The sequence below is a fragment of the Balaenoptera borealis genome, assembly GCF_965194805.1.
Source record: "Balaenoptera borealis genome assembly, chromosome: 6".
Taxonomy (NCBI): Eukaryota; Metazoa; Chordata; class Mammalia; order Artiodactyla; family Balaenopteridae; genus Balaenoptera; species Balaenoptera borealis.
This window is the reverse complement of record NC_138863.1, coordinates 17,967,402-17,990,903: the sequence shown is the minus strand read 5'-3', so window position 1 is coordinate 17,990,903 and position 23,502 is coordinate 17,967,402. Positions and strand designations below refer to the sequence as shown.

The following is a 23,502-nucleotide window of genomic DNA, read 5'->3' as shown; positions in this document are numbered from 1 at the left end:
TTCACGCTCTGCACACCCTGTGAGATGGGGAGGCCGAACACATCTCTTTCCCTGAAAGAGGCTTGGAGTGGTAAACGGCTGTGGCTGGGACATACACCGATGATGCCCTGTCAGCACCTGCTTCCCAGCTGTGACCATGGCAGGGTAACAAGCCTCCCTGAATCTCTGCTGTGGTGAAGCCAAGATGAGTATGGAGAGGGCCCAGCACCGGGCTGCTGGTGCAAAGCCAAGGGCTCAGCGGATACTAGCTGCCTTCCCCTCTTCCCCCGACGGCTCTGAATGTAGAGAATCTTCCCTCAGGTTGAGCTGAGACCCAGGTGAGGACAGGGCTGGGAGAGGGTAAATTACGTGCCCAAGGTCACAGGGTTAAACCTCTTCCCCACACAGAGACCATCATGTCAGCACCCTGTCATCCCCTGCCCCCCCCCGCCCCCCTCCCCCGCCCGGGGAAGGGGTTGGTTTCTCTCTCCTGGGCCTGGCCCCTCTCCTGACCATCAGCTCCACCCTGGGTTCTCCCCCAACATCCTCCTAAATTCTCCTCAGGATTCAGGGACGTGGCTCCACCAGCTATTAATGAGGGGTTGTTAGGGACATGGCATTGCGCTAGGTGCTCAGTTTCAGCGAGACCCCCAGAGGGTCAAATTGGGATCCAGTCGTTCCTTCCAAAGACCTTTGCCCTTGGAAAAGGAGATGTGACCTCAGGGGGTGGAGGAGGGAGAGAGATGGTGTAGAAACTGAGCCGCAGAATCTTAGAGCTGGATGGAACTTCGGAACACCCCGATTCCAGGCCCCTCTGGCTACACTGGGGAAACCGAGGCCCAGGGAGGTAACTGCCAAGGTCAAATGTTGAGCGGTGCCTGGTGGCAGAAGCCAGGCATCTGAGGCTATACCGGGACCGAAGGGACAGGTGGTGGGTGCTCACGTAGGCCTGCGAGCTCAGTTCCCAAGGTTGGAGGGGCTGGCGTCTGCGGAGGGGTCGCCTCCACGGCTCTTGCGGGGAGGGGAGGCTAAAAGCAAGGTGGTGCGTGCATCTGGGGATTGTGGGAGTGGAGGGCGGCGCACCCGCCCTCGGCAACGCGTGGGGCGCCGGAGAAGGGGTTGGGGGGCCGGTGGGGTCCTGCGGGGGTCCGCGCGTGGGGGCCGGGCCGGCCGGGGCGGGGTGAGTCACCGCCCGCCCGCTCCCATTGTGCGGCCCGGCGGCGGCGGCGGCTGCGGAGCTGCGGAGCCGAGCGGGAGGAGGTGGAGCCGCGGGCTGCGGGCTCCGGCGCCTGCGTCCGCCCAGCCCGCCAGGCTCGCTGCCTCCGCGGGCGCCCCCAGGCCGTCCGGCCCTGCGCAGCGACAGGCCCCGGAGCGAGCGCGGGAAGGAGATGGGGCGCGGCGGTCGGCCCGAGCCCCGCACGCTCCGGAGCGCCGAGGTACCGCAGGGCGGGGCGGGGAGCGGCGGGCCGGGCCCCGGGGCATCCCGGGCGCGGCGGGGCCTCGATGGTCGCTCGGGCGGGCGGGGGATCCAGCTCCGGGGAGGGGGAGGGAGAGGGGGAGGGGGGGCGGCCGCGCGAAGCTCCTGATCCCGCCCTCCTCCCCCAGGGCTCCCCATTAGGTCCGCGCAGCGCCCCCTTCTTCTCACCCGGGTCACGGGTCCCTCAGTGAGTCAGAGACCCCCCAAGCCGCCTCTCCGGACATGGCCAATGGAGTGATTCCGCCGCCCGGGGGCGCCTCCCCCCTACCCCAGGTGACTGACGCTCGCGGGGGTGGGAGAAGAGGAGGGGGAGGGACCTCAAGGAGGAGAGGGGGGTCTTCTCTTCGACCCTGGGACCCCCAGATCCAGGGATAGAGCTGGGCGGGAGATATGGAGAAAGAGGGGGTCTTTTGGTATTTCTCGGATCTGTTGCCCCCTCTCCTCCCAAGCCCTGGAAGCCTGGGAGGTTGACCCCAGCCTGGGCCACAGGGAGTAGAAGACGAGTCTGCTGGTCTCCCCCATCTCCACCTAGGGCTCGGAGTTGGGGTGGGTGTGTGGCGTTCATGGGTCAGGGTTCCTTAGAAGAGGCTGTTGGGTTTGCAGGTCCGGGTGCCCTTGGAGGAGCCCCCTCTGAGTCCAGACATGGAGGAGGAGGAGGATGACTTGGGCAAGACCTTGGCTGTGAGCAGGTTTGGGGACCTCATCAGCAAGCCCCCGGCCTGGGACCCCGAGAAGCCCAGCCGCAGCTACAGCGAGCGGGACTTTGAGTGTGGGTAGCCTGGGGACCCCTAGCGTGGCCGCCCTCACCGCCATCACCTTCATTGCCACCATCACCGTGCTCACCACTGGCTTGGTCACCCGGTGTCATCTTATGCTGGATGCTGTGCTGGGCCGCCATGCCATGTTAAGTCATCCTGCCTCACTTACCCGTCACCTGTCTGCCTGCCGGGGGGGCTGAGCCCCAGACACAGGGGAGCTGTAGGGAGACGGGCCTGAGGCCTCCCTTGGTGACCTTTATCTTCCTCAAGGCTCTGTCATACCTCTGGCCCTGCTCTCATCTCTCTGCCACCTCTCCTCCCCTCCTTAGCTCTGCTGACTCTACCTTTCCCTTCCTTGCTGTGTCCTGTCCTCTCATCCCCTCATCCTCCCTGTCACAACCTCCCCTCTCCATCACTCCATCCCCCCGACTCTACCAGGCCTCCCCAATGACAGGCTATGGATACAGGTGTTGGGGGGAGCCTGACTCTGGAGGAAGGACTAGGGTGCCCTTGTTTGAGGCCTTGAGCTAGAATAAGGTGTGCGTCCCTAGGGTGGTGAGGGGCCCCCTTTTGCTGTGGGGGCCCCAACCAGCTCTCCTGCACCCCCAGTTCACCGGCACACATCCCATCACACCCACCACCCGCTCTCGGTGCGCCTGCCTCCACCCCACAAGCTGCGGCGACTGCCCCCCACCTCTGCCCGGCAAACCAGGAGGAAGAGGAAGAAAGAGAGAACCTCTGCTCCCCCCTCTGAGGGGACCCCTCCCATCCAGGAGGAGGGCGGAGCCGGAGTGGATGAGGAGGAGGAAGAGGAGGAGGAAGAGGAAGGGGAGTCTGAGGCAGAACCTGTAGAACCTCCACCCACAGGGTCCCCACCGAAAGCAAAGGTAAGGTCTGTCCCCAGGGAGGGCTGGCTGCTCAGGGAGAGGAGGGGAGGCCCGGCGGGGTGGGGGGGAGGCGGGGCTGAGTGGGGGGATTGGGGCTGAGTCAGGGCAGGGACCCAGGGCACACGGGGTTTATCCACAGTTCTCCATTGGAAGTGACGAGGATGACAGTCCCGGCCTCTCGGGGAGGGCCGCCTTCACCAAGCCCCTGCCCCCGGTGGGCCCGCGCTCCGACAAGAGCCCCCAGCACTCGGTCAGGTACTGGTCTCCAGCCCAGCCCAGAGCAGGTCCCAGGCTCCCTCCTGACCCCAGTGAAGAAGCTAGGAGGAAAGGAGACGGGGCGGAGGAGCCGGGGAGGGCGTGCCCCTTTTCTGCATGATTGACAAGGAGGAGAGAACCAGAGGGCCTGCAGGGAGAGTCCTTCAGGAGAGAGAGGGTGTCTGGGTGAAGAGGAGGATGGGGACAAAGAGGAACTGGGGACCAGTGCGATGGGGGCAGGAAGGTGGAGGTAAGCTTTTTGCTCTGCCCAGGAGGAGCCTATGTTTAGTCCCCAGGGGGCCTCTCCAGGCCCTGTCCCAAGCTGGGGGAGGGCAGAGGAACCCCCTAACCTGGCCCATCTCCACTGAGGTTCCCTGCCAATTTCAAGGCTGCCATGTTGCCTCCTCAGCTCCCCTAGTCCCCGGGCCCGGGTCTCCCGAGTCGCCGGAGAGAAGAGCCGGCCACGGAGCCCGTCAGCCAGCTATGACTTGCGGGAACGGCTACGCCCAGGCAGTGCCCTGGGCAGCCCGGGTGGCCCGGAGCAGCAGGTGCCCACTGATGAGGCGGAGGCCCAGATGCTGGGCTCCGCGGACCTGGACGACATGAAGAGTGAGTGACACCCACTTCCAGGGGTGCCCAGCCTATGAGGGACCTTGGAGAGGCTCTGTGTTCTCCCCCACCCAGGGCTGAGCTCCTCTGCGGTATCCTTGTCTGCTGGAATGTGGCCGGTGATGGGGAGCTCACTACCTCACCAAGCCATGCCTCGGGTGCCAGAGCTGAGATTTCCCCTCACGATGCCTTTGCCCTTCCGTGCTGGTTGTGTCCTCTGAGTCACCCCCGGAATAAGGCAGCCCTTCTTCCACATGACGTTTGGAGACATCATTGTACCCCCCTCCCCCGAGGCTCCTCTTCTCCGGGCAAACTCTTTTTACCCGCTTTGAACCAGCGCCCTGAGTCCCAGCCACTCCGCCAGGCCCTGCCTCTCCCTGTGTCAGGAGCCTCCTACTCCCATCACACCACCCTCGGCCGGGCCTGGCTGTGATCTCGGCACATTCCTTCCGTCTTATCAGTGCCCTGGTTTCTGTGCCACCTGTCCTCACCCATGGGGCTCTGTGCCCAGCCAGGGGCATCACCGACCCCGCCCTCCTCCCCCTTGGAACCACAGTGTGTGTGCGGGGGTGGGGGGTGGGGGTGGGGGGGAGGGGGGAGGGCTCTGAGCGCAGTACGTCATGGAAAGTTGCCAGGGCCTGAGGACAGGGACAGGAACAATCCGATGGCAGCAGCAGCAGCAGCGGCGGCGGTGGCGGTGGTGGGATGGGGGGGGTCAGGGGGAGGGCGTGTTTACAGACCTAGGGTTCGGGCTGGAAGCAGCAGGGAGCAGGCCTGGGGACCTGGGGAGTCGGGGTCAGGAGGCCCGGCCACTTTCAAGCTCTGGTTGGACCAGGACCACTGCTGTCCAGGCTCCTACCTCTCAGGAGAGCCGGGGCTCTAGGAGGGAGCAGGGGCTGAGACCTTGGCCATCTGGGGAATGATGAGCCCGCTGGAGGAGGCCACAGAGCCCAATGGGGCACTGAGCTCTGGGCCCGGGGGCGCTGAGGGTCAGAGCCCTCAGAGGGCTCCAGCCCCCAGCCCTCGAGACTCGCTGGCCTCAGAGGACTTAGAGATGTTTGTGCTGGACCTTGAGGACTATGACCTGTGGGAATCCATCAGGGGCCAGCTGAGCCCCATGGTGGGGGGACCGGCTTGTGAGTAACGGGGCTGCTGACCTTCCCCCAGCTGCGGGCCTGGAAGGGGCAGATGGGGAGGAAGGGAGAGACGCTCTGCCTGAGTCCGTCTGGATGTGTGCCCACGGGGGAGTACACATGGGTGCCGAGGGGCACAGGGAAGGTGCTGAGGGCGCGGGGCCTGGAGACTTAATGTGGGTCCTGGCACTGCCGAGTAAGAGGCCGTGGCCATGACCGGGGCTATGGACTGAGTTGGGAGTCTGCCTTTTTACTGTGGCTTAGCCAGTGTCCCCGTGTGACTTTGGACTAGTCCTTTCCCCTCTCTGGGCCTCAGTCTCCTTATGTATGAAATGGCCCAGCTGGACGATATGGTTTTGTCAGCATGGTCCCTGGGTGACTGTGGCGCTCCCCCGAGTAGAATGTCTGGGCAGAGCTGGAGGGGCTGGCAATGACCCCGAGGCCCTGAGCTGGAACCCTGGGACCGCCAAGCCCATCTTCTCCGCAGGTCACCGGCTGGAGGACAACCCTGGCGTGCGCCGGCACCTGGTAAAGAAGCCGTCTCGGACGCAGGGCGGGAGGGGCAGCCCCAGTGGCCTGGCCCCCATCCTGCGCAGGAAGAAGAAGAAGCAGCAGCTGGACCGGAGGCCTCATGAGGTACCGGACCCCGAGGAAGTGAGCCTTTGGATTCTTCTCGCCTCTCCTCCCCCCTTCTCCCTCCCTCCCTGCCTGGCCCATCGCCATGTCCCCAGGACAGCCGGTCCCACCTGGCAGTCCCCAGGCCTTCACCCTTGGCGCCCACCCCAGGTGTTTGTGGAGCTGAATGAGCTGATGCTGGACCGCAGCCAGGAGCCCCACTGGCGGGAGACGGCCCGCTGGATCAAGTTTGAGGAGGACGTGGAGGAAGAGACGGAGCGCTGGGGGAAGCCGCATGTGGCCTCGCTCTCCTTCCACAGCCTGCTGGAGCTCAGGAGGACCATTGCCCACGGTAGGGGCCCTGCAGGCCTGGGCCTAGAGCTGCAGGCCCTCTTCACAAACCACAGAGCTCGACCTGTGCCGGGCTGCCCAGCTCCAGGGACTGCTCCCTGGAGCCCTGGGACCAGGCGAGGTCTGGCTGCCACTTTGGGGACATGGGGTCCAGCTGCCTGCACAGCCATAAGCTCTGAGGGGTGGGGCTGTGCCCAGGTACCTGGCACTGTACCTGGGGCACAGTAGGTATCTGTCCACATGCAGTAAATCAACAGATGACCCCCTCTCTGGGCAAGGAGGGGCTGTGCCCTCACCCCTTGCTCTCTTTTTGCATCCCTCTCTGGCTGGGCTGTGGCCACATGGAGCTGTGTATGCACCTGGGCACATCAGGTGCTTGGCTCACCCAGCATGTCTGCCTGCCCTTGGGGAGCAAGCCACTGGGGGGTGGTTTTTTTCTACCTCACGGGACCGTGCTCCCTCCCCTGACTGTGCCCGCAGGAGCTGCCCTCCTGGACCTGGAGCAGACCACTCTGCCAGGCATCGCACACCTCGTGGTGGAGACCATGATTGTGTCTGACCAGATCCGGCCGGAGGACAGGGCCAGTGTCCTTCGCACCCTGCTGCTGAAACACAGGTGCCAGGGTGGGGCGCCTGGGAGGGCGCCTTCAGGTTCAGCTGCCTTCCAGGAGCACAGACTCTACTGAGTGGCTCTCGAGCCTCTGCTTGAATACCCCCAAATGATGGGGAGCTCATTCCTTCTTTATCTTTGGACAGTACCAACCGTTAGAAAGTTCCTTCTTACATTGAGGCAAAAAGGATGGAGGCCCTGACCCTCCGTTCCTCATTTCCTCATGACCTCAGTCCACCAAGGGGCTGTCTTTCTAACCTGCCTTGCCCCCTCTGCCCTCTCCCCAGCCATCCCAATGATGACAAGGACAGTGGCTTCTTTCCCCGAAATGCGTCCAGTTCCAGCGTGAACTCGGTCCTAGGGAATCATCACCCAACCCCCAGCCATGGCCCCGATGGTGCAGTGCCTACCGTGGCTGATGACCTGGGGGAGCCAGCCCCACTCTGGCCTCATGACCCTGAGGCCAAGGAGGTCAGTCGCCTTGCTCTGACCTGGGCTGGGGGATGGGGAGGGCTTCCAGTTTCAGTAGAGGCCACGGATGGCTTCACTGAGTGGGTCAGGAAGGTTGGATGCCGGGCACCATACTAGGGATGTGGGGGACCTACATTCAGGAGGGACCCCTGCCCTGGAGAAACAGAAATTTTAAATGGGATGACGGGGCAGACCCAGGGGAGCCATTTAAACAAGGTAAGGCTGAGATGTAGGAGGGGGCTTGGAGGAGGGGTCCAGATCCTGCTGTGGGGCACTTCACCAATAGTCTCCACCCTGGCTGGGGAGGGAAAAAGCAGGGCCCAGATCCAGAGGTTGGTGGGCAGAGTCCAGGCCTGGAACAAGGGATGGGAGGGCCTGCCATGGCCTCCGGTCTGGGTCCCAGCCCTATTCCAGTTCTGCGTCCTCAGAAGCCCCTCCACATGCCTGGGGGAGATGGTCACCGGGGGAAAAGCCTGAAGCTGCTGGAGAAGATCCCTGAAGATGCTGAGGCTACCGTTGTGCTCGTGGGTGAGGAGCGCTGGGCCCTGGGCGCAGGGGCTGCAGGGCGTGGGTGCCTCCACCATGGTCTGCTTGTCTTGACCTCTGGCCTGCAGGCTGCCTCGTCCATCCCCAGCCAGGCCCCCACCCTGCCCCTGGTCTTCCTCTCAACCCATCTTCCCTAGCCCTCTGCCTGCTTCCCTTCCAGTTTTCTACTATCTTGGATTGCTTCTAGTCCGTATAACTCCGTTGTGAGAATTAGAAAAAAGCACCCCTTCCTCAATACCCTTGATTTCCATCTGCTGGTAAATTGTAATAAATGTACAGACATATAAACAAATAGGGCTTCTTTAGATTGGGGTTTCTTTCTGCAGTGCACAACCTGCTCAACTGTACATGATGGCCCCAGATAATCCCCCAGGGCCTGCCTTGACCGCTCCCCTTTGCCCAGCACCCTGTGCCTTACTGTCCCCCCAGGCTGCGTGCCTTTCTTGGAGCAGCCAGCGGCAGCCTTTGTGCGCCTGAACGAAGCTGTACTCTTGGAGTCTGTGCTTGAGGTCCCCGTGCCGGTTCGCTTTCTCTTCGTGATGCTGGGACCCGGCCACACCAGCACTGACTATCACGAGCTTGGGCGCTCCATTGCCACCCTCATGTCTGACAAGGTGGGTCCGGCAGCCCCCAGGCTGGGCGTTCTAGGCCTGTTCCCCTGAGCCCTGCTTGTTCTCTGTCCCTCTCGCTGCCCCCAGTGGTATCCATGGGTGCAGGGGTGCTAGCGGCCCTTCGGGGTGGAGGCAGCGCTCTGGAGTGGTGGAGGGAGGGGTGAGCTGAGAGGGAAAAGGGAGCCTTGGGCTGGAGCTGTGGGAGGGGACAGGGAGGTGGATGCACGAACGAAGAAGCCCAGACGCTGAAGCTTTGGATGTGACATGAGACTCGAAAGGGAAGCTGGGCTTGGACAGGAGGGTCCTCTAGCCAGGGGTGATGTTCGAAATACTTCCCAACCAACAGGATGTGGGCGCTCTCCAGTGAGGATGGAGATTGGATTGGTAACGCTATGCCAGGCGTCATCCCTTCAGTTGTTGCATTGTGGAAAAGCCTGGAGGCTCCCGGGGGAAGAGCGCGGGCACTCCTGGGGGTTTGGGAGGTGTTCAGGGCCGTGGCTGCCTGCCGGCCAGCAGGGACATGAGTCAGAGTTTTGACAAGTGGACTGGACCTGTGTATGTGGCTGAACGTCCACCTTGCCTCTGGCTCTCTGATGGCCCAGCACCTCCTCCCCGAAGCCCCCCCTCCCAGGGCCTCCCTGGGCTGTGGGCTCAGCCCCTGGCTTTCCTGCCTCCAGCTATTCCACGATGCTGCCTATCAGGCGGACGACCGGCAGGACCTTCTGAGCGCCATCAGCGAGTTTCTGGATGGCAGCATCGTGATCCCCCCGTCCGAGGTGGAGGGCCGAGACCTGCTGCGCTCCGTGGCTGCCTTCCAGCGCGAGCTGCTCAGGAAGCGGCGGGAGCGCGAGCAGACCAAAGTTGAGATGACCACCCAGGGCGGCTACGTGGCCCCTGGGAAAGGTCAGACCCTTTGGGGCCTGGAGCCCCCTGAACACATGCCCCGCCCCCCCCACGGCTCCCAAGGCTCTGACCCCAGCCCCATCCCGACTGTTGAGCCCTGCACGTCAGCTTCCAATCCCTGACCCAGGTCTCTGCACTGCGTCCCAGGCTGGGAAGGAGTGGGCCCAGGGCCTGCTCCAAGCACGAGGTTCCAGCAGCCCCTTGTTCCCCCAGAGCTGGCGATGGAGTTAGGGGGCTCCGAGGCGCCCCCTGACGACGACCCCCTGCTGCGCACTGGCTCGGTGTTCGGGGGGCTTGTCCGGGACGTGAAGCGCCGGTACCCGCACTACCCCAGCGACCTGCGGGACGCCCTGCACTCCCAGTGCGTGGCTGCCGTGCTCTTCATCTACTTCGCTGCCCTCAGTCCCGCCATCACCTTCGGGGGGCTGCTAGGTGAGGGGGCGGGAGGAGAGGTGAGGGGGCTCGCTGTCACCTGCAGGGTTGCTGGGTCAGGGTGTCCCAGTGGTCACTTCTGGGATGACAATAACGTGAGAGGGGGTGGGTGCAAGGGGTGGGGGATCCGGTGATTACCCTGGGGGGCTGGTGGTGAGCGGCACGAGGGCTGAGAGTGGTGAGGGTCCCTATCTACCACTCTGGGGGGCTGCTCCATTTTTCTTGGGTCCCCAGGTTAGGGGAAACTAGACAAGAAAGAGGGGCCAGGTAGAAGGAGCCAGGCCAGGGCCGTCCCACTGACCCTTGCCCGCCCCAGGGGAGAAGACAGAAGGACTGATGGGTGTGTCTGAGCTGATCGTGTCCACGGCTGTGCTTGGTGTCCTCTTCTCGCTGCTGGGGGCCCAGCCGCTGCTCGTGGTCGGCTTCTCAGGGCCACTGCTCGTGTTCGAAGAAGCCTTCTTCAAGGTGACAGCCACCCCGCCCCTCCCCAGGGGTCACCTGCTCCACCCCTGGCCCAGGTGATGGGCCCCTGCGGTCTTTCCCCCTCCTCTCCCTCGGGGTTCACCTCCTGTCCATCCCGTGGGGCCCTGAGGGCCAGGTCAGATGGCTGTGGGTAACCACCTCTCTCTCCCGACCTCTAGTTCTGCCGAGCCCAGGGCCTGGAGTACCTCACAGGCCGGGTGTGGGTTGGCCTCTGGCTGGTGGTCTTTGTCCTTGCCCTGGTGGCCGCGGAAGGCAGCTTCCTGGTCCGCTACATCTCACCTTTCACCCAGGAGATCTTCGCCTTCCTCATCTCGCTCATTTTCATCTATGAGACCTTCCACAAGCTCTACAAGGTGGAGGCCCTGAGAGGTCTTGGGGGGGTGGGTGTAGATGGGGGCTGGGCAGCACCCTGGGAAGGAGAGCCTGGGGTGAGGGTGCGGAGCACTGCGGGTGGAGGGACGAGGGGGAAGGCTCTGTAGGGTGTGGGCATGGGGGTTGAGGACGCCCTAGGGCTAGGTCTGAGCTGAAGGGCAGGGAGTCAAACCCAGAGGTTTGAAGTCCAGGATTCACCTGAACAGGTATGGGACGGAAAGGGGACGTTGTCAGGGCTACGGGTCTGGGGGCCTTGGGTCACTGTATGTAGAGGAAGGGCGTCTGTGTGTGAGATGGAGCTGGATGTCCGGTGTTATGTTGCCTGGTCGGGTGTGGGAGGGGCCAGCCCTCTCCCTCACAGGTGTACTGATGCTATGAAATCAGGCACCTGCCCAGGTGAGCGCTAGGGCAACCTTGTAACCCACACAGGTGTTCACGGAGCACCCGCTGCTGCCGTTCTACCCCCCTGAGGGAGCCCTGGCAGCTGAGCCGGACCTGAATGGGACTGCCCTGCCCCCCACCGAGGGGCCGCCGGGCCCCAGGAACCAACCCAACACGGCTCTGCTGTCCCTCATCCTCATGCTCGGGACCTTCCTCATTGCCTTCTTCCTGCGCAAGTTCAGAAACAGCCGCTTCCTGGGTGGCAAGGTGCGTGGCCGGCGGGAGTGGGGCCTGTGGACCCCCTGTGGGTGTCCCTCAGTTCCTGCTATCACTGCCAGGCTCCGCTCCAGAGAGGGGCTGCCCCCTTCTCCCGGTCACGGAAGACCTCAACCAAGTCTGTGCAGCCTCTGCCCCTGTCTGAAGCCTCAGAGAAGTGTAATCAGGAGAGGAATGCCCTCCTGGGCTGGGCTGGCACCTGTGGGGTTTAAAGGGACAGGTCAGGGGACTTCTGGCTCCTGCTCAGGCCCAAGAAGGGTCCGGGTAAAAAACCCCCATGTTAGTCTCCTGACCCTCCCCTCCATCCACCTTTTGTTCCCTTCCCCTCATTGGCCCCTCTCAAGGCTCGCCGTATCATCGGGGACTTCGGCATCCCCATCTCCATTCTGGTGATGGTCCTGGTGGATTATTCCATTACAGACACCTACACACAGGTGAGTGAGTCCCGACCCCCTCTGGCAGCTGCTTCTCACCCCAGGGCCTTGAGAGGCAGGCCATAACATGTCCCCATTGCCCCAGCAGCCAGTCAGGGCTGGAACCCAGCTTTCCTAGTGGAATGGCTACGTGCTGGGGCTGCACAGGGGTGGGTAGGCTGGGGGTTTCAGAAGCAGCTGTGTGGTCCAGCTGAGGAGGCCGGCCAGGGGGTCTGGGGCTGTGTGTGACCCTTAGTCAGGACTCCTGGAGGAGCAGGTGTGGGACTGGGGGCAGAATGACAGGTGCCCCCGCAGCAGGTCTCTTGGCAGCTCCGGGGCTCAGGGAGAAGGTATATCATTTCCTCATTCGCTGCCAGACCCCTTGGAGGAACAGTGACTTTGGAGGATACAAAACTAGTTTTCCCCAAACCTGTTCACACCCACATTCCCCGGAGCCCTGGTACTGGGGACACAGAGCTGGGTGGGAGCAGCTGCTACGTGGAGTTGCTAGCGACCCTGAACCCGGTCTTCCTTCTGGTCATGCAGAAGCTGACGGTGCCCACGGGGCTCTCAGTGACCTCCCCCGATAAGCGCACTTGGTTCATCCCGCCCCTGGGTAGCGCCCGTCCTTTCCCGCCCTGGATGATGGTGGCAGCCGCAGTGCCCGCCCTCCTGGTCCTCATCCTGATCTTCATGGAGACACAGATCACTGCGTGAGAGGGCTGGGGGGAGGAGCGGGGAGCCGTGGGATTGGCGGCCGGAGGGTGTCCGTGGGCCTGGGGCATGGTTTCCCCGTGGTGCTTTGGCATGGCATCTGTCTGTTACCACCACCACTTGCAGGGTGGCACTTGACAGTCCTCAGAAAACCCTGGCAGCATGTCCTCTCCGCCAGTGATGCTCACATGTATCTCATTTTGGTTAAACCACAATGACGTGGTGAGAGCTGGCATCTGGCTTTTGTGGTGTTTTAAATATCCACAGCATGGGAATTTGGCTCAAATTTGCTTAAATATGAGAACTTCAATTTGAGAACTTGAAAGAGGAAGCTGGCAGGTCCTGGGAGAGTTCTGCTCTGCATGTCCTTCCCCCTCTACACCGTCCCTGCTGTGTGTGCCTGGCCCCGTCGCTGGCCAACCCCCCCGCAACCCTCACCACTTCCCATCCTCTCCCCGCAGGCTCATTGTCAGCCAGAAGGCGCGGAGGCTGCTCAAAGGCTCCGGCTTCCACCTGGACCTGCTTCTCATCGGCTCCCTGGGTGGGCTCTGTGGCTTGTTCGGCTTGCCCTGGCTCACGGCCGCCACCGTCCGCTCGGTCACCCACGTGAATGCGCTGACCGTTATGCGCACTGCCATTGCTCCCGGCGACAAGCCCCAGATCCAGGAGGTGCGGGAGCAGCGGGTCACTGGAGTGCTCATCGCCAGCCTCGTGGGTGAGAGCGCCCACCTTGCACGGCCCTGGTCCCCACCCCACAGACTTGCGTTCTTGGACCTTCAATCCTTTCTCCATCCCAGGCTTGACCCGGATCCCTTCTGAGTTTCCAAACGCATCATGACGAGCCCCTGCTCTGACCCCCAGACCTGCTTCTTGACACTGCATGTGCCTTTTTGCTTGAGCCCTTTCTTGGTTCTCTATCCTGTTGCATCTTCTCTTGGTCACAGTGATGAGGCCCGGCTCATCCCCTCCCCACCAGGCCCATCCGTCCTCACGGGGGCTGCCTGAGGGGTCATGTGGGTGTGTGTCACCTCCTCCAGGCCTGTCCATCGTCATGGGGGCTGTGCTGCGCCGGATCCCACTGGCTGTGCTCTTTGGGATTTTCCTGTACATGGGGGTCACATCGCTGTCTGGCATCCAGCTGTCCCAGCGTCTGTTGCTCATACTCATGCCAGCAAAACACCATCCCGAACAGCCCTATGTGACCAAGGTAGGGCCAGGAGGCACAGAGGTGGGGCGACGGGGCGATGGGGATTGGAGGGGGTGCCGAGGGATCCCTGGGCTGGAGATGGACTCTGAAGGCTAAGTTGGGACTTGGGGACCCGAGTTCCTAAAGATGTGGTGAGACCTGACGCCTGTTCCCCAGGTGAAGACCTGGCGGATGCACCTGTTTACGTGCATCCAGCTGGGCTGCATCGCACTGCTCTGGGTGGTCAAGTCCACGGCGGCCTCGCTCGCCTTTCCCTTCCTGCTGCTGCTCACGGTACCTCTGAGGCGTTGCGTCCTGCCCCGGCTCTTCCAGGACAGGGAGCTACAGGCGGTAAGGGAAGGCGCTTGGGGCAGTCTTAGGGGCTCGGGCCCTGGGTGCCAGTCTCTGCTGTTGTGTGACCACAGACAAATTACCTAACGTTCTGAAATCTCATTTTCATCCGTGTGACGTGGCTACTAATAGGTTCTCCCTTATAGGATCGTGGTGAGGATTAAACACAAATCCAGGTAAAGCAATGAGAATGGTGGTTTGGTGTGAAGGAAGCACAGGGCTGCTGTAGGCAACTGTGCAGGTTGTGTCCTGAACAAAAGCACACAGCTGAGGGATGAGCGGGCGTGGGGTGGCACTGAAATCCATTCTGAGCCCTGTTTTTGTCAGCTAGAGGAAGGGACATCTTTTTGAAAATCCTCTGCCCACGCATGGTGTACAAAGGTACCACAGGACCTCAGAGCCCCAGGAAAGTACTTCTTTGTGGTAGCTGCTATCATCATTATTATTATTAGGAGGTATCGCTGGGGGGTGACCTGAAGGTTTTGGTCAGAGGGAAGTGCTTCAACCTGGGGCCACAGTCGCTGTAGACAGTGAGGCTTGGAAAGGTCTAGGGGCAGTGAGGGCTGCCGGCCCAAGGAGGAGCTGGGGAACGGGAGGCGGTAAGTCCGCTTCCCTGCCTCTCCCAACCTTCTGCCCCCTTTTGCAGCTGGACTCCGAAGATGCTGAACCAAACTTTGATGAGGACGGCCAGGATGAGTACAACGAGCTGCACATGCCCGTGTGACCCTCCACCATGGTCCCCCTTGGAGACCCCGACACCTTAGTGATTGACACCAGGCCCCAGTCAGAGCCCAGCCCCAGGGCCAGCGGGCTCCTCATGACCCAGAGACGTGCCTGGAACCACTACTGATGCCACGGCTAGAGTGGCCCCCTGACTCTGCCCTGGGTGCTGACCTCGTCTCACCCAGGCCCTTTCACAGACCAGACTGGCACAGGCTTTGAGCTCATTATAACCACACTCCCTGTCTTGTGTCTGCCTCACTTTCTTGGTTCCATCTCTGGTTTCTCGGGTCATACTTATCCATCTGGAATTGGAAGAATTCTGTTTTCAGGGTCGTCAAAATCAGGGAGAGTTTTGAGGCAAGGACAGAATTCTTGGGGGAAAGGGAGAGAATCAAGACCACAGAAGGTCAGAGCTGGATCTTATCAGCACCCCCTCGACCCCCCCGCTTGAAGTACAGTTGAGGAGCTGGAGGCTCAAGGTCTGGCTCAAGGTCACATGCTGTTAATCCAGCCCCTGCTGAGAAGGGGGAGGTTGGGGGACGCGAGAGGGACGAGGTTGCTCTGCTTTAGTCACTAGGGAAATCAGAGCGTCCCAATGGCTGTGGGCCTACAGAGGGGAATGGAAAATGTTTATTTTCTTTTCCTGATCCTTGGCAGTCCAAAGAGCAGGGACAGGAGATGCCCAGTCCCCTAGACGCCAGGGTGGTGCTGGCTTTGGGGTCCCTGGACCATTTTAGAGTCTCCAGGCTTAAAAGAGAGGCAGTTCTGGGATTCCTGAGGCCACTCCTTGCGTGCAACAGTCTTTGTTACGCCAGAAATAACCTGGGAGGCCTTGAAGAGGGTGCAAACTGGGAGCCCATTTCGTCACAGTTGCTAGGCAACCAGCTGCGTGGTTGAGCGGCTGTCCCTGTGTTGCCCTCTGGTGGCCGCTCTCTCACTGCAGGCTCTGTCTGGACTGGGCCCGGGTAACACTGCCACCTGGTGGACCCGCTATGATCAAAGATGCCATTCAAGCACATTTAGTTCCTCATTGGGAGGCAAGGGGGTGGGGCAGAGAGGTTCCATGGGCAGAGGTTCCATGGACAAAGCCCTGGGCAGCTCTGAGCGTCCAGAGCCAGGATGCCTCAACCCTACATTACCCATTTACTCTGGAGGTGGCCCAACTTCTTCCTTACCTTTCCCCAGTTTCCTCCCAGGTGTTCAGGCCTACAGCTAGAGCCCTGAAGTTGGTCAAGAAAGAAGGGACAGATTGCTGTGAGGCTATTTGTTTTGCTCATAAGGAAGAGAGGTGGCCCTCCAGCTGTCCTGGATTGTCGTTCAGATTTAAGTATTTCAATCCAGTCGGCTACTTCGGTCTCTAGCGCCACGATAGCCTCCAACTGCATCTGGCCTCTGACTGATTCTCCTGGCCTACATGAAGGCAAGATTCCTTTTCCCTTAGATTGGCCAAGGTCAGGTGGAATTTCAGAGGAACTTCGCCAAGGAGCAAAGTGAAGGTGAAACACAAAAAACTAGAACACAGACGTGTGCAGAGCAGATTCCAAACGCAGAGATGGCAGGGGCCACACATGTAGATAGGCTTGGCTGAGAAGCTTTGCACGCAGGACTCTGTTCCTTTCCTGAGCCCTAAATCAGGTTGCCTGGTCCCCCCATCGGGGCCTTGGTGTGGGCGGACTTCCCTGTTGGGTCTGTGGGATGCTGAGACCCCACGGGAAAGAACCTGCTTCTTCCAGAGCCCCTGAAAGTAGTGACCTGAGCCCTGAAGACTCAGCTCTTCATTGGACACAGGTTGTGTCAGTCATCTCTGCTTGGCGAATAGCTGAGAAGTATGAGTGTTGCTCAGCTGGAAAATGAGAAACGAGGGCGGGGGCTTTTGAAACTGAATGAGTCTTGGTCCTGGCTAGTGGGTCAGGGCGGCCTCCAGTATGACTGGGCCCCGAGGCCTCAGTTAGAACAATAGGTGAACAAATTTCAGTGAAAGATAGAGCCAGACATAACCTCGGGCTATCAACATGCCCCTTCTGCTTCCCCCAATGGGAAAGGACATGAATAAGCCCTAAGAGCTTGGAGTCTTAAAGACCACGGCCTTTAAACCACCCTCCCCCAGCCCCACTCCCCAAGGGAAGGCAACTGCAGTTTAGTGAAGTACAAGGCTGTAGTTGACCAACACAGGCGCTGGGCTGGGCCTGGTTAGGGGGGATTATTTCTCACCCAGGGTGGGGGCCTGTGGAGGCTCTGAGGGCACTTAGGGGGCTGAGCAACCCAAACTTCTGCCAGGGATGGGTCCCTTGAAGGATGGCAGAGGACAGAATGACAGTGGGGGCCAGGGGAAGACAGGGGTGATGGGACAGTGGCAAACCCACCGGAAGACAAGTTGGCCTGGCCTTTCAGAGATCATTTCAGAGATCATCACATTTGGGGATATTCAGAGTTTGTCCTGAAGCCTTGGTGTTTTCTCTGACTTTCTCTTCACTGACCCTTCAACCTTATCTTCCTGGGGGGCTGCAGCTTGACTGAGGCTGCCTTCTTCCAGGTGTGGAGGGGAGCCAAAGGAGAGGAGCCACATCCGGCCCTGGTGGCACAGCTCTGGGGGACTCAAGGAGGGTAGAAGCCATGGTACTTTTGAGTGACAGGCGCTGCTACCGTCTGCTTTACAGTGGAAGCAGCTTGGCGAGTGGGCACATCCCAGGTGGCACAGGACCCTTCCAATAAGGAGGATAGTGGACCCGTTGCCATCTTAGCCTTCTCCTTGTGGCTCTCTGTGCGGGGTTAGGGCCGCATCCTGGGCAGCTGCCCCAAGCTTTCAGTATCCTTGGTCTAGTTCAAGCCCACTTCAGGCCCAGAGAAGTGCTAATTCATTCTTCGGCTTTGAGCAAAGAGAGCAGCTGGCATTTCCTTGTTCTGTGCTGAAGATTCAGCTCACTCGTGGTCTGATGACCTCGTGAAAACTTCTGGCTGTCGAAGCTCACAGACCATCTGCTTGGATTGCCCCTGCCCTCTCCCTTAGGGCACAGAACCTGGCAATAATATGTCCCGTTTGGCAGCCGGTGTGACATCTCATCTTGTATCAGGTGACTCAAATAATGATCGTGCCTGTTGACACTTAGAGCTCTCAAAGGGAATTCTGAAAGTGGAAAGACGAAACAGAACTCAAGGGCACTTGCACCAAACGCTGCCGGTACAGCTGGTGCTTAAGCCATTGCTGGAAATAACAATCAAACAGGTTCCGGGCAAGCATCGAGCCGGGGATTGAATCCAATGTGGCAGATAGGAAACTCAGAGTGAGGAGTTTGGGTTCTAGATAAATAAAAGATATAATTATCTGAGAGAGAACTTGATCAGTTGTGTGATTCACCACTTGTGCCAAGAGCAAACTTCAATATTTGTAGGGTTTATGTTTTAGAAGGAAGATTTTTTTTTTTAACTTATTTATTTATTTATTTATTTATTTATGTTTTTGGCTGTGTTGGGTCTTCGTTTCTGTGCGAGGGCTTTCTCTAGTTGCGGCAAGCGGGGGCCACTCTTCATCGCGGTGCACGAGCCTCTCACTATCGCGGTGCGCGGGCCTCTCACTATCGCGGCCTTTCGTGGCGGAGCACAGGCTCCAGACGCGCATGCTCAGTAGTTGTGGCGCACAGGCCTAGTTGCTCCGCGGCATGTGGGACCTTCCCAGACCAGGGCTCGAACCCGTGTCCTCTGCATTGGCAGGCAGAATCTCAACCACTGCGCCACCAGGGAAGCCCCTAGAAGGAAGATTTAATATTTGAAGCCTCTGCTTCGATTATTTTTAATTTTGTTAGAAATGTTTTTCTTGAACAACGCTTTATCAAGTGCTGACTAAGCAGACAGCCGTTGGGGTGTTCTCTGGGTGGTGGGTGAGTCCCATTTGGATCTGGGGGCCGAGAGGAGGAGCAGGGAGCTCCGGGGACAAGGCTGCCTGGACCATGGGAGGGGAGGGACAGAGAGCAGGTGGGGCACAGCTGGAGATGGAGCAGGGGCCAGATGCTGCTGGAATGATGGAGGGGGAGGGGAGCGCTGAGGAGCATGCAAAACAAGACTTTTTTAAAAAAAATTTTATTGGAGTATGGTTGATTTACAATGTTGTGTTAGTTTCAGGTGTACAGCAAAATGAATCTGTTATACATATATCCACTCTTTTTTAGATTCTTTTCCCATATAGGTCATTACAGAGTACTGAGTAGAGTTCCCTGTGCTATACAGTAGGTCCTTATTAGTTATCTATTTTATATATAGTAGTGTGTTTTTGTCAATCCCAATCTTCCAATTTATCCCTCCCCTTCCCTTACCCCCCAGTAACCATAAGTTTGTTTTCTACATCTGTAACTCTATTACTGTTTTGTAGATAAGTTGATTTGTAGCCTTTTTTAAGATTCCACATATAAGCAGTATCATATGATATTTGACCAGACTTTCTTTAGAGACTGGCTTGGCATGCCTGCCAAGGCACCTCTCCTGCCGCACCCCCGTGACTTGTACTTGTCTATCTCCCTTCTTGGCCATAAGATGGGCAGAGACCCAGCCTGTGCCTTTTTTGTACCCTGAACAACAACAAAACAATTCCTGGTCACAGGGTGCTCAGGGCCTATGGCTGAGCAGGTGGCAGAGGAGGAAGGGCCAAGAGGTCAAGGACACTGCCCCGCTGAGGATCCAGTGACAGCCAAGGTGACAGCAATAGAACTTTTAAAGAATTCTGAGAATGTTTCGGTTTTCATGTTTGTTAGTTTCAATTACAGCTGTCACTTTTCTCTGTGTCTGTTAGTAAAAATCCCCCCAAAACCCAAAGAGGCATCATGGGTTTCTTTCCCAGCCAGCTGGAGGGAGAGATGCTGGCGAGGCTGCATACCAGGCTGATGAGTAGACAGTGGCAGGTGGGAAAGAGGAAGCGCCATCAGAAGCCCCAGGAGCCGTAGGAGACCAGATGGGACATGGACAGGAGCCTGGGAGATGGCCCTGGGGTTCCAGCCGGCAGGAAGGTTTGCGTTCTATCTTAGCTGTCCTGTTCCTGCTCCACCAGTGGTTCTTCAAAATGCTAATGATGGAGGGACCAGAACATCATCAATCTGGCTTTTGGAGGACCCATCGTGTACAGGGCTTTTTTGGTAAGAGTTTTCCCCAAGGATGGGACCCCTGGAGGCCACCCCTATGCCTTGTTTTCTCTCCTCCAGCCTCTGCTCATTGGGGCCCAACCCTACCCTCTCTTCCCACTATAGCTGACAGTCATCTCTTATTGTCGCTTCTCCCTAGTGTGAAAACACAAATACATGGTATGTATATTTATTTTAGAGAGGGCAGGAGCCATGCCTATTTCTATGCTGTTTACCAAGCAACTGAAAGGGCTGTACGCAGCACACTCTAATGTTTGGGCTGGTTGGCTGGGGTGATCTGTGAGCTCCTTCCTGGCTCTGCTGACTTTGCTGTTGTTGAAGGCATTGTGGTTGAGTGGTCACAGTGCGGGGCTGGGAGTTGGGAGACCTGGGTTGTAACCTTAGTCCAGGAACTGGTTGGTGACTTGGTTATGTCCTCTCATCCTTCTGGGAGGTTAGGGGTTTGCCCCAGTGCCTCTGATGTGGACCTTGTTCTTCCAAGAGACCTTGGTCATTGTAGTGCCTGCTTTGGGAGGGTGGGAAGCAGGAGGCTGTAGTGCCATGGTAACTCCAGACAATCTCTGGGAGAAGGTACTAGGCTTAAGAAGTTTCTTACTTAGCCTTGCCAGGTAGAAGGGAGCATAGATCTTGGAGGGAGCCTGCTCTTCCATTCCCAGGGGAATTAGGAACTCAGGGACCACAGTGGGTAAAGGAGGGTGAAGAGGTGGGGCTGAGCAATGACCTTGGAGAATGACCTTGGGAGTTATGACTGAATAATCAAACAAAGCTCTGAGAGATAACCAGAATTAAATTAGATAGAAGTTTAACATCCATAAGAATTGTGCAGCCCCAAGAGATAAGAATCATATGAAAAGAATGCAGGATCCTTTAAAGTTATATGGGAAAAAACATAGCTACATACTTTAAGCGTCAAATAATTACAAAATCAGGTATGGGTCTTGGATGGGGGTCATGCACTGGGCTCTGGTTTGAAAGCCAGTAATCAACCACTTGTATCTAAGGGAGTGATCTCTTTGGCCACCTCCATCTTTAAGTCAGAAAATTAGAGACTGCAAATAGGGCTTGACTGGTCCACAGAGTCACCAGTGAGGATGCAGTCAGCATCCTACCCAAAATCTCATGGATTAACAACTTCAGAGAAAAGGAAATTATCTCCCTTATGCATAGACATTTCCGTAGCCTAGGGAAAATTAAAAATTCAGCACACAACTGTTTAAGGGAATCAAAGCTGTAGTTTTAATATTTTCAAGTTCAAAGAATTTGTGCATATATTATTATCTTAGCCCATTCAAGGTGCTATAATAAAATACTGTAGACTGGGTAGCTTATAAACAACAGAAAATTATTTCTCACACTTCTAGAGGCTGGGAAGTCCAAGATCAAGGTGCTGAAGATTTGATGTCTGGTGAGGGCCCACTTCCTGGTTCATAGATAGCAGTTGTCTTCTTTTTTTTTAAAATTGAAGTATAGTTGATTTACAATATCATATTAGTTTCAGGTGTACAACATAATGATTCAATATTTTTATAGATTATACTCCACTTAAAAGTTACTCTAAAATATTGGCTATATTCCCTGTGCTGTGCATTACATACTGATGTCTCTATTTATTTATTTTTAAAATATATCACTCTCTCTTTTTTTTTTTGGCTGACCCCCCCCCCCCCCATGTGGCATACAAAATGCAGGATCTTATTTCCCTGACTGGGGGTCAAACCCATGCCCCCTGCAGTGGTAGCATGGAATCTTAACCACTGGACCACCAGGGAAGTCCCTCTTATTTATTTTATACTTAGTAGTTTGTACCACTTAATCCCTTTCCTCTATCTTGCCTCTCCCCTACCCCTGGGGAGAGGTAACCACTAGTTTGTCCTCTGTTCTGTTTGTCTGTTTCTGTTTTGTTATATTCATTCATTTGTTTTATTTTTTAGATTCCACATATAAGGGAAAACATACAATATTTGTTTTTCTCTGTTTATTTCACTAAGCATAATACCCTCCAGGTCCATCCATGTTGTTGCAATTGGCCATCTGTCTTCTTGCTGTGTCCTCACATGGCAGAAGGGACAAGGGAGATCTCTGGGGTCTTCTATAAGGGCACTAATTTCATTCATGGGGACTCCACCTTCATGACCTAATCACCTCACAAAGACCCCACCTTCTAATATCATCACTTTGGGGGTTAGGATTTCAACATATGAATTTTGGTGGGGGACACAGACATTCAGTCAATAGCAATGATACTTTATGTTCATACAATTTTTAAAAAAAATTTATTTTATTTATTTATTTTTGGCTGCATTGGGTCTTTGTTGCTGCGTGTGGGCTTTCTCTAGTTGCGGCGAGCGGGGGCTACTCTTCATTGTGGTGCGCGGGCTTCTCATTGCAGTGGCTTCTCTTGTTGCGGAGCATGGGCTCTAGGTGCGCAGGCTTCAGTAGTTGTGGCACGCAGGCTCAGTAGTTGTGGTTCGCGGGCTCTAGAGCGCAGGCTCAGTAGTTGTGGCGCACAGGATTAGTTGCTCCACGGCATGTGGGATCTTCCCGGACCAGGGATCGAACCCATGTCCCCTGAATTGGCAGGTGGATTCTTAACCACTGCGCCACCAGGGAAGCCCCAATGTTCATACAATTTTAAAGAGAATTTGGCTATTAGAATAATAGACCACTAACATTCTTCTTTTGTGCTTTCACTTGAATAATTGATTGAGATTTGTGATTTTAAGTTGAAATCTAAGTTTACGTATAAATTGGAAATTTAAGAGAATTTAAACTTGACTGTTTTTTGTATGCTTAATTTATTAAATCTATAAGAGTCACTTTAGTACTCGGGAAAGTTTGCCAGATGAAGTACTTAAAAAAGGAATTGAATATATTACATTTATAAAAGCTGCTTAAAATGTTAAAGAGGTTTAATTAGCTAAGTGTATAAATGGGGCTAAACATTAATCAAAAGCCCTCTCAAAGTGATTGTTAATATTTGCTAGACTTATAAATAGGATAATAAGCTGATGTTTTAAAGGTTAAGGAAGAGCCATATATTTCTGAATCTATACATTTAGTAAATCAAATTCTAATTTTCAAGACCTGAGTAAAGCTATAAGTGGTCTTTTTCATGCACAAAAGCCACCCTCAAGGACATAAAAAACCAGTGATCAGGTCTTCAGCAGTGTGGAAGGGGGGAGGGTGAGTGGGAAGTGCAGAAGAGAGAATAAGATTTTAGTGTCATCTGGATTGTCTTGTTCCCAAGGTCAGGCTAGTTAGTGCATTCCACCCAATGGCCACTTGCTCATCTCACAAGGAGAGACTATAATTAAGTCACTGTGTGGGCGGTCAGAATAGCCGACGGGGGCATTTGGCAGCTAAGATAGTGAGCTGCGTTGTTGAGGCTTTGGGCTCCTAGCAGCTCCTCTCAGCAGCCCCTTCTAGGTTGAGTTCCACTGCTGTGTTAGCTGTAAGTTACTCCCCAAATCATTTCCCCTAAGTAAGAATAAAGATGTTTGTGGTAGAGGCTGAGGTTTTTGTTTCCCAGAGGGGTTTGCAGCTGAGAGCCAGTGCAATGTGCAATCAGTCAGAATGCTTATTGGCACCCGATAGAAGTCAGACCTAGCCAATTTAAGCAGAAACAGAGCTGTTGAAAGCCACTCATAGAACCACTGGGAAAGTAGGAGAATCCAACTCAGAAGTGACATTGGCTAGAACCACAAAGACATGTCATAGAAAAAGTCTGGAGAGAACGCTGCTGTCACCACTGAGCGTGAGGTGCCGCAGTTTGAGTCCCTGGTGGTGGATGCCATCCCTGGTACTGCTGTCATGGCTGCCCCTGGAATGGCCACCAGACGG

The 23,502-nt window shown here is 56.9% G+C and overlaps 1 protein-coding gene across 2 annotated transcripts; it reads left to right on the top strand.

Annotated features, from left to right (window-relative positions):
* The first annotated feature begins 1,176 nt into the window (after window positions 1-1,176).
* SLC4A3 (solute carrier family 4 member 3) lies at window positions 1,177-14,778 on the top strand. 2 transcript variants are annotated; one of them, XM_082396021.1, is made up of 23 exons: window positions 1,177-1,415; window positions 1,585-1,729; window positions 2,060-2,225; window positions 2,824-3,101; window positions 3,241-3,356; window positions 3,766-3,965; window positions 5,586-5,734; window positions 5,885-6,065; window positions 6,545-6,680; window positions 6,962-7,145; window positions 7,574-7,673; window positions 8,121-8,305; window positions 8,980-9,205; window positions 9,419-9,637; window positions 9,954-10,102; window positions 10,279-10,473; window positions 10,922-11,140; window positions 11,494-11,583; window positions 12,109-12,275; window positions 12,738-12,991; window positions 13,314-13,483; window positions 13,640-13,813; window positions 14,460-14,778. In XM_082396021.1, the coding sequence occupies exons 2-23, from the start codon at window positions 1,679-1,681 to the stop codon at window positions 14,535-14,537; spliced, it is 3,687 nt and encodes a 1,228-aa protein (XP_082252147.1). In that variant the 5' UTR covers window positions 1,177-1,415; window positions 1,585-1,678; the 3' UTR covers window positions 14,538-14,778. The 2 variants fall into 2 exon arrangements, with proteins under 2 accessions (XP_082252147.1, XP_082252148.1); XM_082396022.1 differs by lacking the exons at window positions 1,177-1,415; window positions 1,585-1,729; window positions 2,060-2,225; ... (1 more) ...; window positions 3,241-3,356; window positions 3,766-3,965 and adding an exon at window positions 4,722-5,101.
* Window positions 14,779-23,502: the final 8,724 nt, after the last annotated feature.